This window comes from Salarias fasciatus, unplaced genomic scaffold (assembly GCF_902148845.1).
Source record: "Salarias fasciatus unplaced genomic scaffold, fSalaFa1.1, whole genome shotgun sequence".
Classification (NCBI taxonomy): Eukaryota; Metazoa; Chordata; class Actinopteri; order Blenniiformes; family Blenniidae; genus Salarias; species Salarias fasciatus.
The window spans coordinates 414,321-428,471 of record NW_021941385.1 but is presented as its reverse complement, the minus strand read 5'-3'; the positions used below and the strand labels follow the sequence as shown (position 1 = coordinate 428,471).

At 46.0% G+C, this 14,151-nt stretch overlaps 1 protein-coding gene across 1 annotated transcript in view; it reads left to right on the top strand.

Moving 5' to 3' along the window:
- The window catches only part of LOC115385423 (ephexin-1-like), a 38,213-nt gene extending 28,196 nt beyond the window's left edge, over positions 1 to 10,017 (top strand). Inside the window, exons 12-15 of the mRNA XM_030087413.1 lie at positions 2,080 to 2,238; positions 4,030 to 4,109; positions 7,033 to 7,137; positions 7,243 to 10,017. Of these exons, the coding sequence (XP_029943273.1) occupies positions 2,080 to 2,238; positions 4,030 to 4,109; positions 7,033 to 7,137; positions 7,243 to 7,502 (604 nt within the window). The 3' untranslated portion in view covers positions 7,503 to 10,017. The remainder of the gene's footprint in view (positions 1 to 2,079; positions 2,239 to 4,029; positions 4,110 to 7,032; positions 7,138 to 7,242) is intronic.
- Positions 10,018 to 14,151: the final 4,134 nt, after the last annotated feature.

Sequence of the window (14,151 nt, the reverse complement as noted above, 5' to 3'; positions counted from 1 at the left end):
TCCACAACAATCGCGGTTTGACTTTGTTCCCCAGCTTCCCATGAGCATCAGTGGCTTTTCAGTCCTCTCCTCTCCTGTCTTTTTCCCGTGGTCAAGCGTGCGTGATGATCCGTTGCTCATTGGCCTGCATTAGTGATGATGGTAACTGTTTCTAAAATATGTTTGTAACATCTATGTTGCTATTTTAACTTAGTTTAAGGTTGAATGGTGTTCTGTAGTCTCCTAGGTTCCCTGAATGCATCCAAAAGAGTGAGTTAGCAGATGATTGCCTGGGAATGAGTGGGGGTGGGACCATGGCGTTTGGTTTGTGCTGCAGTCAGAGTAGAAGGAGAGGCTTCTGATTGAAATGCAACTTTAACATGTTACAGATTGCATTCATCTATAGCGTAACACATTCACCGCTCTATGAAACACAAACAAATGCAAATGCATATGTCATGGCTCGCAATTACATCTGGCAGCGGGCCACTTTTTTTTTGGGCACGTGAATCGCGGGGGGGGGGGGGGGGGGGGGGTATGAGTGGCGTCAACAGAGGCATGCACCCGCTGACCTGGGGGGAGAACTGTCAATTCGGGGTGCGTGCGTCCGCTCCAGGGCCAGGGCCGGGGTAATGCGTGCGTGCGTGCGTGCGTGCGTGCGTGCGTGCGTGCGTTCATTCATTCACGCGTGTCAGAATCCTCTTGCGGGCTGGATTGGACGGTTCGGCAGGCCACATTTGGCCCGCGGGCCGCTAATTGCCGACCACTGGCATATGTTACAAGAAGAATTAAAGTGATGTATAAAGAAGATTTCTGAAGATTCAATTCAGCTTCATTTATATATAGTACAAAATACATCTGAGCTGAGGTGTCCAAAGGACTGAGGCGAAGACAAGTCCACAAAACTAGGAGCAAGTCCACTACCAGGAAAGCATCACACAAGGGAGAAACACAAGGAAACATGAGCAACATGTGAGCCTGAGCGATTCACTGGCAATGAGCAGACAGAAAGGGAGGCCTGAATACTCCCGCAGAGGGAGGGGGCGAGGAACAGCTGAGCTGGAGAAACTACGTGGCACTGCAGCGCAGCGTGCACAGAGGCAGCCGCTGCCTCGCAGCGTTTCCATCTCGGGCTTCAGTTTGCTCTGCCGTGAGAGATGCTACTTCGAAAAATTACAAGTAAATGGACTGTACCAAGAAAAACTGGATCCTGTTCCCAAGGCTTGGTAAATGGAAAAACATTTGTGAGATTGGCGGAACAGATCCATATGAACTCCTTCATTGGACCATGGATGTAAATGACCGGAGCTCGTCCTGTATGTGGTTGATGGTGGAAGTTTTTTACTGCAATTCTGCATCAGGGTGTTGAACAGATTTCCGTTTTCAGATCTTTTTGTGATGCAGCAAGCTTAGCAACTGGTCCAGAAACAGTCTTGGCATCGAAGCCACATAGTGAGAGTGAGTTTGTGAACTAATGCAGGAAGCAGGCATTTTCAGTGTTTGGTGAAGCGAGAGGCTTTTGTCCATTTGAGAGTGAAGTGAGACTTTTAATGGATGAACTGTCAGGTTGTCAAGTTATTTAAGGTTCAGTAAAAAGTTGATTAAATTAAACATGATCAGTATGTACTTGTGCTACAAGGGGGAACATTTTGTAATTTATTTTCTTTCCTGCTTTCATTTCACTGGTCCACCATAAATGAGAATAAGCTAAGTTGTATGTTCTCTCAGATGTGGTTGAATCCTCTTCTCTCTTCTCATGCACCTTGATCAAAATTAACAGTCTGATTGATAAACAGGGTCCATGTCATGGCAGAGCGGTATTTGTTTTTGGTTGTGGCCAAATTTCCCAAAACCAACAAACCAACCATCTCTCAAAAAACATTAACTTAGTCAGTCGGAGTAAGTGGTTCATGGTGCAGCCGAGCTGCATCATGTACAAAACGGATTTCAGAAAAATCATGACCACAATTGACCACATTGAGGGAAAAAAATTCTGGAAGGCAGGTTAAAAGGTGTACTACTAATAGGTGACCTGAGTGCATGCTCACATTCAAACAAAATGCTTTTGTGCGTGTTTTCAATGTGTGAACGTACTGTCAGCGGGGACAAGTTCCAGGTTCTTGATTCCTGCACAAGGGCCATGTTGAGGACCGAAGAGCTTGCAGACCAGGGTCAGGCGCTGGCCCATGTCTTTAATCTGAAGCTGCTGGAAAACCAAGAGGACCGTCCAGTCAACTACTTGGTCAAGGCCTCCAGTATGTAAGTAACAGCAGCAGAAACAGTTGGGGATCGCCTTTCGGTTCACTTTCGGTCGCAGCAAAAACAATTGTGTACCTTTTGTACCAAAATCCCGAGAGCGTTATGTGAAATTTTGAGCACAGAAAAAAATGTTGCGCAAAGAATAAGGTCACCTGTGCAAATAAAAATCTATTTTGGACTCAAAAATAGATAGTAATTATTACTATTGATAGTAAAATTTATTAGGTGAACTCCAACCTGAGCTGAGCTGTGAGGTTACAAGCCCACACCAGCCCGCCGCCTCTCACCTCGGGCAACGCCAGACAAGTGGAGAGTCCAGCCCTTCTCGAGAGATTGGGTTCCAGAGCCCAGGCTGTGTGTGGAGGTGAGCCCGACTATATCTAGCCGGTACCTCTTAACCTCCCTCACAAGCTCGGGCTCCTTCCCCGCCAACGAGGTGACCCCCTACGGTTCCCTTGGTGGGTGATGAGCCCACCGGAGGTCAGACCCACGTTGTCCCTTCGGGCTGAGCCCGGCCGGGCCCCGTGGATAAAGGCCCGGCCACCAGGCGCTCGCTTACAAGCCCCAACCCCAGGCCTGGCTCCAGGGGGATACAGTTAGGTCGGCACCAATCCATGTCGGCCCTGGCCATCTCGGCACTTTAGCAACTCGTAGCTAAGGTACTCGGTTCAAACAGATCGTCATAAAACTGTGCAAATTGTCGCGCCGCAGCCGGCATCGTGATTACAAAAAAAAAGAGGCTTTTGGCCAAGTTGGTAAGCAGCTTTCAGTCAAGTCGGCACCGACCAACTCGGCCACTTGAGAGCACCCACTCCACCCCCCCACCCCCCCCCCCCCCCCCCCCCCCCCCCCCCGGCGAGGCTAGATGCCAATTTGGCTTGATGCTGATTTGACAATATCCCGCCGGGGGAGGTGCCGAGTTGGCCAGGGATGACTTGGATTGGTGCCTGACTGTAATCCGCTTCAGGTTGGGGCCCCGGCTGCGCAATACCGGGCGGCGTCACGACCGTTGTTGTTTTCCTACTCATCAGGGCTTTTTTTTCTGCTTCTTTTCTGCTTCTACTCTTATGAAAGACTAACACCTCGACTGCTATTTTCACATTATAAAAACATCACAATGCAGCTTTATTGCAAAAATCATTAGAGAAACAAATTTTGAAACCAAAACGTTAACAACATTTTCTTTCTCTTCAATAATGACAAATCCTCAATTAAGTACTTAAGTTTCTTCAAATGTTTTGTTCAAGTCCCTGTTGCCTTGTTGTTTCAGGTTTTTGCCCCCCTTGCAGTATATCAAGAGTTCCGACTTTGGCCTTGAAGTTTTAGATCACTGCAGCACATTAAATGAGCCAAATGTTCACCAATGGAAGTTTACACATGGTCACAGTGTCTTGGTAGTGGTACTACAAAGACCCTGTTGGTGCAGGGCTGGGCTTTAGACTGGACTGGCCTTTGGACTTTGGTCAAGTCTGTGTGCTTTCAGTCTGATGTCTGATATTTTCACGTTAACAAATTTGGGTCAGACTGCACTGCAGTTTTGACATACAGATTTCTCTGCTGCCCTTCAAGTCCACCTCATTCTTGACCATATTAACGACCTCAATGCATATTGTTTCATCTGAATCAAACATAGAAAGTAGACACTATTATTACACCTCGCCCTTTAGAAGTCCTCACTTGTGTTATCAAGTTCAAGTTATTAAAACAACTTGAACACAGTTTAACTGTACCAGATTTTTTCTTTACTGCATGAGGAGCATTGTTTTCTAATCAGTGGTATTTTGTGGATAGGAGTGATAAGCTTCGATGGATATGTGCACTCACTCCTAACCGCCGTACACGCTTCATGTCGACCAGTGCCCACCAAGCAGGTGAGAAAAATGTCACTCCAATCCTGTCATGTTCCTTTTACTTCAGCAGAGGCCTGTACTATGCAGCTGGATTAACAGCCCACCACCTCTTGATTTCTGAATTGACTCACCCAGACAATCTACGTCCCACAAAGCAGGTTATCAACTTGGTAATTCAATTCAAACAGTTCCAATTTTGATCAGTACATGTGCTCATGAAAAGGGTGGAATCTGACCTGGCCTGACCAATCACAGATCCTGTGGAGCAGTTTCCGTAACCACAGAGGAGACAATTATTCTCCAAAGATTTGAAGAATTCAAACATTTCATCTAGGACTAAAGCAACACTGTTGCTGCAACAAAAACCAGGAAGGATTTCTGGCAGAGCCAGTTGCCAGTTGGCAATAGCCAACTCTGTGTGAATTGTGTCACTTGGTGAAATTCTAAAAATCCGTTGGACAATCTGTGTGTTTACATGGGACTTTTTATTCCTCTATAAATCCTAATAAAGCCTAATTCAACTCTAAAATGACCATTTAAATGCCTAAAAACTTTATTCAGAATGAAATTTTAACCTGAACAGACTGGCGGGTTGATTCTCTTTCAGAAGCAGAATTATCTGCTAATTAGACGACTTCATTCTGGTCGTTCTGTTCTGTCGTGATGACGCAATATTCCAAGATGCCGGCCCGCAGTCCGCGTTGTGACTCGTATGGAGACGATATATTTAACGGCAGTTGTATAGGAATTGGATATAATGAAACGAGTGGATCGGCGAGCGCTCAACCAGGACATTTTCAAAGCTGCAGCGTCAAAGTTAATTGAGAAAGAGAGAAGAGAAAAACACTGTTTACTTCCTGGAGATCTCATGGCCACCCCGTCCAATCAGAACGCTTCACAGACCCTGGCGCGAAAGACAGGTTTACCTGGTTTTCCCCATGTAAACACCAAGATCATGAATATAATTCTGAATTGCTTAATTCAGAATCAACCAATTCTGAATTAAAAACACCCTGGGACCACAATCTACGTTAGTACTGTCGACATTATTGTTCTGTCATCTGACCTCTTGTCTCGTGTCTTGGACACGAGACAAGCCTGGACAGACTTGGCAGGCCCAAACAAGTCTGGAGGGTCTGTAGGGAACGTCTGGCAGAACCCTCCCTCTATCAGCAGCCTTTCCGATTTCCACCTCCGGGAGAGCTTCTCCCAGGTCCTGGGGGAGACTGAGTGGACCATGTTCTCCACTTCCATTGTGGTCTCAAGGTCTCTGCCAAACCATCCAGCATCTCAGGAGGTTTCCTCTCTTGAGGCAAAACGAGCTGCCGACCTCCCCTGGGGACATTATCAGGTGGTGGAAGGAAGGACCTCCTCAATCCCGTCTTCTGTGGAGGAAGCAGAGGCTGAGGTCTCAGAGGAGGACTGAGGTCTCAGAGGTGGACTGAGGTCTCAGAAGAGGACTGAGGTCTCAGAGGAGGACTGAGGTCTCAGAGGAGGACTCGTCCATCACCAAGCTGAAGCCACCGAGGTGGTCGGTCAGCTCCTCGGTGACAAGGCACCGGGGGTGGACGAGATTCGCCCTGAGTACCTTCAGTCTGGGGATGCATTCATTCATTCATTCATTATTTATTTATTTCATTCTTTGAAAAAAAAAATGAAAAGGAGCAGAAAGAAGTAAAACTTATCGTGTCTGCCCCGACCAACACAAAATAATTGACAAAACAATAGTTTACATCAAGAGTTGATTAGAAACACAAATATTTCACAAGAAGATCTTTACAAAATCAACATAATCAAAATCAACATATAATAATTTCAATAGTTAATTAAGTAGCATCATATCTTTTTAATAATTGTTCTTTTAAACATTTCTTGAAAGTGTAAATAGACTGAGACATTTTAATTTTACAGTCAAGCTTGTTCCATAAACTGACTCCTTGGATTGTGCTACATCTTCCTTTAGGTTTGGTTCTTGACTCTGATAATGAAAGGAAAAGGGATGTGCAGGACTGTGTTGGTGCAGCCGCTACTCCTCCACATCCAGACGAGTGGGGTGACTCAGAATCATTCTCCATGTTCAGTGTCTCCTGGCCGTACTTGTCTACTCTCTTCTGACAATCACGTCTTGTTTTTGATTGAATGGCGAGTGTGTCAGCACATGCCCGAAATTCTTGCTCTTTTCCTGAACTCTTCAGTCTTTTTGCTGTTTCTGCCCACAGATATGTTAGATGTGTGTTACTGAGGTTGTTCACAGTTGTATTTAGGATTAAACTTGTGCAGACACAGGGAGAAAACAGGCAGGGAGGTTTGTGTGGCTGATTAATTGCACTTCTCCAAAAAAAAAAAAAAATCATCTATTGTTAATTCTCATGTGTGCTGCTTTGCTAAAATCAGAAAATGCCACACGGTGGTGCAGTGGTCAGCGCTTATGCCCCACAGCAAGAACATCCTGGGTTCAAATCCCGGCCGGGGCTCAGGGCCTTTCTGTGTGGAGTTTGCATGTTCTCCCTGTGTGTGTGTGTGTGTGTGTGTGTGTGTGTGTGTGTTCTCTCTGGGTTCTCCGGCTTCCTCCCACTGTCCAAAAACATGCATGTCAGGTTAATTGGTCACCCTGAATTGCCCCTCGGTGTGAATGGTTGTACGTCTGTACATGTCCGCCCTGCGACAGCCTGGAGACCTGTCCAGCTGTCCAGCTGTCCAGCTCCACCCCGCCTTCGCCCACAGCAGCTGGGATTGGCTCCAGCCGCCCGCCACCCCGAAAGGGAGAAGCAGTAGAGAATGAATGAATGAAAATGCCTTATTTCAAAAACAGGAGCATGTTGCTGCTTCTCTCAGTGTCTGTTCAACAGTGTTTTTCTCTTAACTTTTTTTGCTCTCTGTTTTTTCTGCTTCAGACTGTCTGGGCTTTGCAGACTGGAGATGTGACTCCATGATTGTTGTTCAGACTCTCCACAGGTGCAGTGCATTCAGTCATACACAGCTCAGGAACCTGATGAACTTTCGACTGAGATGGCGGATGTTATGAGCCTTCTTGAGAGAACAACTGATGGTGTGGATTACTGCTTCTGTTTGTAATTACAGAACAGAAATAAAAAGGAGGCTTGTGGCTGGAATCTTCAGCGTTGTTACAGAATGTGATCTCTTTTTATCCCAGGCTGGATGATGGGTGAAAGGCTCCATGATGGCGAGAGAGGCTGGTTCCCAAGTCGAGTCGTGGAGGAGATTCATAGCAAAGCGGTCCGAGCTCAAAACCTGAGAGAAGCCTTCAAGATTCAGCTGGCCCAGGATGGTGGAGCAGGTCTGCAGACTGGAACCAGAGGTGGCTTAAGAGGAAGACGCACCCCGAAAGCGTCCAGCCTCTCCGGTACTCATACTGATCAGATGGGGAACTGGAGTGAAGCAGTGAATCAGTAACAGCCCAGTATGTGTTCATCAACAAGACAAGTATCCAAATGAATGTGGAATGTTACCCATGTTCTGCATGTTTTATTAATATTACGGACTCTATTAAAAGATGCAATATTAATTTTGGAGACCAGAGAAGAGCGTTTACCCAGGAGAGATTTCGAGTTCTGCTCCAACACTGAAGACGAAAACGACCCACAGCCACGTCTGGGCCACCAGTCTTCTCTGTGTGGCAGGAGAACACGTTCTGTCTGAGTTTCACACCAGTTTCACACTCTGTACCCCAAATATCTTTCAGAGTTTTTCTTAATTTTTCTAGAAAAGCATCAGATAAACACACATTTTCAAAACGCGTTTTCAGGTGATTGTTTCAAAAATTGGAAAGAAAACAAACTATTTACTGCTCACTGCAACAAGAGTACACGTTTGGCATGCTCTTGGAAATGTTTCTGTTTGCTTCTTTTCAGGTTTCAGGTTTTGTTTGCTTCAGCAGATTTTTGTTGGAAGAGGGAAATCTAATTTTACCTGTGATTATTTCTGGGGAATGCATTTCTTCAGTGCAGCTGGTTGGCCGTCGTCATGATCAAGACATTAGTCTTAGTGGTCATTTTACTACTGTAATTTATTGTCTTGTAAAATTGCACTGTAAATGAGAATTCTCTTTCATCTCTGAGTGTGTGACACAAGAGGTTATTTTTTCATAAGATGAAACATGTTGACACTTTTCTGTGGACTGTGGCAGACTGGCCGGTACGGAGGTACGCCTGAACAGTCCCAAATCAATCGGCCTCCTGTCAGCGACGATGTGAGATGCACCAGACAATTTTGCTTCCCACGACAGAACGGAGTCTGTTGCGGAAGGGGTTGCCTCTTCTTTCGTACCATCGTATAGTGCAGTCCGCTGCTGAAGCCATCTGCAGACCTCGGTGGACTCAGTACTGTATGGGGCAGGCCACAGCGGGAGTGGATTCAAAGGTCAACTGGATGGTCGCCTGTGGTGATTCTAATCGCTGCACTTCATTTTACCTTGCCACCTTTCAACCACCCCACTTTTGCTTACGCTGAGGATTGTTGTTTCATCCATCCAGCTTACAATATTGTGTATGTTGTGACAAGAGTGATTACAAGTTTAAGAACATTAACATCTTTACATCACTGTGTTACAAATAAATATACTTCATTAATTACACTGACACTGCCTGAGTTAGAAAGAGATGCTCATGAATCAACATAATCTGCAGTAACATGTTTGAAAGATGGCTGCTGATCTGCTCCATGCTCTGCGTCCTGTATGTTATTGAATGGATGCACAGTGCTGCATTGACTGATAGATGATTAGTGTCTGTGTCCATTTTGTTTTTTTTTGCGTTTGCTTCTTCTCTATCTAAAGGACATATTTTCTGCACTGTTGCTGCTTGAGAAACTCAGTTTGCTGGTCAAACAAAATTGACTGTCAGATGTAAGGAATGAAAAAACGTTCATGTTTTTTTTTAATTTCTTACCAAAAGTTGAACAACAACTTCAAAGTTGTGAGTGCTCTAAATTACTAACCCTAAATTACAGTTAATATAACTTCAAAACAGAAGGTCTTTGATTTGAACTGCTGCTTGGTCAGGTGATGAGTGCCAGTGATATTCATGTGTTAATTGCATTTCCAGGTTGATTTATTTCTGGAAAGTGCTAAACCCCAGCGTGGTGGTTCGAGCTTAAGGCCATATTTCAACTCAGGTGGTCAGATATTCTGAACGTGTCAGAGTCTTCACAACAGATTTCTCTTCAGCACTTTGGTTTGGTTGTAAACTCAGCTGAGCTATGGCTTTTTTCTGTTAGTTTGAACCAGCTACATATGCTTCGTGCCACCAGAGGGCATATCGGAACTGTATTGAGGAGCACAGTAGTAGTGTAATGGGGTATTTTCACAGCTTCACTACTTCCTGAAGTTAACTGTGCACATTCATTTCCTGTCTTACATTATTGGCCAAACTGATTAATCCAGGTGTGTCTGGTTTAGACTGCTGCAACAAGACACACCTGGATTTATCATTTTGGCCAATAATGCAAGACAGGAAATGAATGTGCACAGTTAATTTCAGGAAGTAGTGGAGCTGTGAAAATGGCCCATTAAAATAGTATGTTGCTTAATGTACATTCCACTTTGATGCTTGTTTTTGGATAAAGACTAAAGCATTTAAAAAAAACAATGAATAAAAGATTAATTTTCAAGACACAAACTTCAACTCTGAAGTTCATCATTTTTGCTCCAGTGTCATAAAGCACAGATGCGATGTGCAGAGAAGCGGGACTTGGTCAGTCACTACCTGTATTACTTTAAGAGGACTAATGGTTGTTTAATTAAATGTTTGTACCATGCACATACAGTATAAAGTGCTCAAGCATTCAAGTAATGAAGGTAATGATCTATTGAAACAAAATGCCATCTCAGCAGTGAGCATGCTGCATATGAAGTATATAAAGCAAATTATAATAATGTGGAAATAATATACATGTTCTATTTAAATAAATAAGTTCCAACATGTCAAGTGTGAAAAGTGAATTTCATTTTTTGTGAGTGCGGGCCTACAGAAGAGCACTGTGAAGTGGTATCTCTTTCATGCAATTGTTTTTTTCTGTTTTAAGCTTACTTTTGGTTATTGAGGGTCTTTCATTTTCAGGCAATTCTCTCTCTCTCTCTATTTTCTCTCGGTGCATGCTGGGAGTGAGTGGCTGCAGGAGTGTGTGAGTGTGCCATTTGTCACATTTTTCTTTTGATTGTTTTTCTGTTTTGTTAAGTTGTTAATGTTCACTCTCACCTTAGTTTATTAATCATAGAGCACATTCTTTAAAGGTGCTGTAGGCAGGATTCGGCATCTCCGCCATCTTGTTTATGGTGCGTTCACACCGGACGCGTCGCAAGCGTCGTGAGCGGCGCTTTTCTATGCAAAGTCTCTGGTGGACGAGCGGCGTGGAGCGGCGGGCGGCGGGGCGGCGCATCAGGAGCATCATGAGCGTCGCCTTTCCAGCGTTTCGAGCGTCGACGCCCACGACGCTCGTCCCCGGCGTCAGGAGCGTCGTGAGCGCCGCTTTTTGAGAGTTGGGAAAACTGAACTTTCGACGCGCTGCCGCTGAGCGTCAACCAATCAGAGACGATCCCTCCGGTGCTACGTCACTACGAGTGATCCAGCACCGATGCGGGCCAACCAGCCAGTGTTGCTAACTTGACGACTTTCTCGCTAAATCTGGCGACTTTCCAAAGCCTCTTGGCGACGTTTTTTTGTCAAAAGCAACTAGCGACAAATCTAGCAACCTCCTCTGGTGCTCTGGAGACGTGACAGGACGTCTCGCTGCTGTCGTCCATGAGCAGCGGGTGCTGCGTGAGCCCCTCCCCCGTCCCAAAGCGCTCACAGCGGTCAGTCTCAGCAGCGCCCCCTGCTGCAGGCAGAGCAGAGAGGAGCAGAGCAGCCAATAGCCACTTTTCCGACGACGACGCGGTCTAGCTTTATTTAACAAATAAAGCCGAGCCGCTCTCCTGATGCGATCCGCCAGAGCAGGAAACAGAAATCAGCCTCCAGCGCCAATTAACTGACGTGCATCAAGAGCGTCGCGAGCTTTGTGACCACCCGGTGTCAAGCGTCGTGCTTGAAGCGTCACAAGCGTCAGCTTCGAGGCGTCCCAAGTAGGGCTGTCCCAAACGATTATTTTTCTCTCGATTAATCTATCGACTGTCTTTACGATTAGTCGATTAGTCTAACGATTAATTTTTTCAGCTACTCTAGCAAATAGCGATTATTTTTTGGTTGACGATTATTAATTCACAAAAACACTTCTGAACAGTTATCCAAATACTTTGTTTATTAAAGCTCGTGTCCGGAGTTTTAAAAGAGAGAGGTTTTTTCCGCCCTCCCTCTGCTTTCATGAGCGACCAAGCCACGCCCCTTTAATTGTGCACGCTATTATCCGTGGGGTGAAAATGAGAGCCTCCAGTCCTGCAGCATCCTCCATGTTGAGCTGTTTCCGGTGGATGTTCAGCAGACAGTGGATATATCTGCTGCAGAGCTAACTCTCCTCTGCTGGGCGAGCGCCGTGCTCTCTGGCTGCTCCACACTTTGACTGACAACACGACAAGGCGGAAGCTCGAACTCTATTGGCTGAAGCTGACCGGCACTTTTTCGGATAACATGGGGGTCTATGAGACGAAGGCGGGGCTCATAAATACATTTTTATATTGTTTTATGCTAATATTATAGTAAAGTATCAACCAGACTGACACATTTAAGCTCTGTTGAAAAATGATTCATACGTTGGAAAAGGCGGAAACTCTGGACACCAGCTTTAAAGTTAAAAAAAAACCAACTTGAAATTGATTGAACAGTCATATCTTTTAGGCAGGCATCATCAAGTGTGAACATGAACGAGGTATTTCTGTACGCACTACAGTGAAACAATGTGCATGTTCAGCAGCCCAAGTAAAAATAAATAGATAATAAATAAATGAATCGCTCTTAAATAAACACAAAGTCCAAAGAAGTCAAATACTGAAGACATTGACTAACTCTTTTTAAGTGACTGTTGTTCAGTTTGCTTTAACCTGAAAAACAGACGGATAAAGCAGAATGCATACTGAAATATTACCACAGTGATTTTGAAAAGGCACACATTATATATTAGTGCAGTCACGGACTATGGTGAGCAAGTCAGTGTTTCCTGTCGTTTTTTTTTGTGTTTGTTTGTTTGTTTATTTTCTTAAAGCAGCGAGAGCAACACACTGCCGTAAATAATATCTGCATGCTGTGCTGCGCCCGAGGTCTGCACAGAGACGGTGAGGCCGAGAGCTGTCCGGAGCAGCAGCGGAGTAGATGTATAAAGAGATGCCACGTCTTCCTGTTTATGGGAGCATAAAGCAGCCGAACCAGTACCGTTACCTATAAGCACCAACACAGTGTGACTGGAGGGAAACAGCTCCGCTAACGTTAGCTACATAATGCAGAAAGCTGAAACACAACACTGTAACTTTGACTGCAGCCGCTGCTTCGAGAAATGAAACTTAACGATGCACGTTAACACGTCATATTAATTAGTTAGTTAGTTAGTCAGATGGACTTACGATCCTCCAGAGTCTGTCCTTGTCTCGGGACTCTCTACAGTCTGTCCCTTTCCCTGGACTCTCTACAGTCTGTCCTTGTCTCTGGACTCTGCAGTCTGTCCCTGTCTCTGGACTCTCTGCAGTCTTTCCTTGTCTCTGGACTCTCTGCAGTCTGTCCTTGTCTCTGGACTCTCTGCAGTCTGTCCTCATCTCTGGACTGTCTACAGTCTGTCCCTTTCTCTGGACTCTCTGCAGTCTTTCCTTGTCTCTGGACTCTCTGCAGTCTGTCCTTGTCTCTGGACTCTCTGCAGTCTGTCCTTGTCTCTGGACTCTCTGCAGTCTGTCCTTGTCTCTGGACTCTCTTCAGTCTGTCCTTGTCTCTGGACTCTCTGCAGTCTGTCCCTTTCCCTGGACTCTCTGCAGTCTGTCCCTGTCTCTGGACTCTCTGCAGTCTGTCCTTGTCTTGGGTCTGTCCTTGTCTCTGGACTCTCTGCAGTCTGTCCTTGTCTCTGGACTCTCTGCAGTCTGTCCTCGTCTCTGGACTCTCTACAGTCTGTCCTTGTCTCTGGACTCTCTCCAGTCTGTCCTTGTCTCTGGCCTCTCTGCAGTCTGTCCTTGTCTCTGGACTCTCTGCAGTCTGTCCTTGTCTCTGGACTCTCTACAGTCTGTCCCTTTCCCTGGACTCTCTGCGGTCTGTCCTTGTCTCTGGACTCTCTACAGTCTGTCCTTGTCTCTGGACTCTCTGCAGTCTGTCCTTGTCTCTGGACTCTCTACAGTCTGTCCTTGTCTCTGGCCTCTCTCCAGTCTGTCCTTGTCTCTGGCCTCTCTCCAGTCTGTCCTCATCTCTGGACTCTCTACAGTCTGTCCTTGTCTCTGGACTCTCTGCAGTCTGTCCTTGTCTCTGGACTCTCCACAGTCTGTCCGTGTCTCTGGCCTCTCTCCAGTCTGTCCTCATCTCGGGACGCTCTACAGTCTGTCCTTGTCTCTAGACTCTCTGCAGTCTGTCCTTGTCTCTGGACTCTCTGCAGTCTGTCCTTGTCTCTGGACGCTCTACAGTCTGTCCTTGTCTCTAGACTCTCTGCAGTCTGTCCTTGTCTCTGGACTCTCTGCAGTCTGTCCTTGTCTCTGGACGCTCTACAGTCTGTCCTTGTCTCTAGACTCTCTGCAGTCTGTCCTTGTCTCTGGACTCTCTGCAGTCTGTCCTTGTCTCTGGACTCTCTGCAGTGTGTCCCTTTCTCTGGCCTCTCTCCAGTCTGTCTTCATCTCTGGACTCTCTACAGTCTGTCCCTTTCTCTAGACTCTCTGCAGTCTGTCCTTGTCTTTGGACTCTCTGCAGTCTGTCCTTGTCTCTGGACTCTCTGCAGTCTGTCCTTGTCTCTGGACTCTCTGCAGTCTGTCCTTGTCTCGGGACTCTCTACAGTCTGTCCCTTTCTCTGGACTCTCTGCAGTCTGTCCTTGTCTCTGGACTCTCTGCAGTCTGTCCTTGTCTCTGGACTCTCTGCAGTCTGTCCTTGTCTCTGGACTCTCTGCAGTCTGTCCTTGTCTCTGGACTCTCTGCAGTCTGTCCTTGTCTCTGGA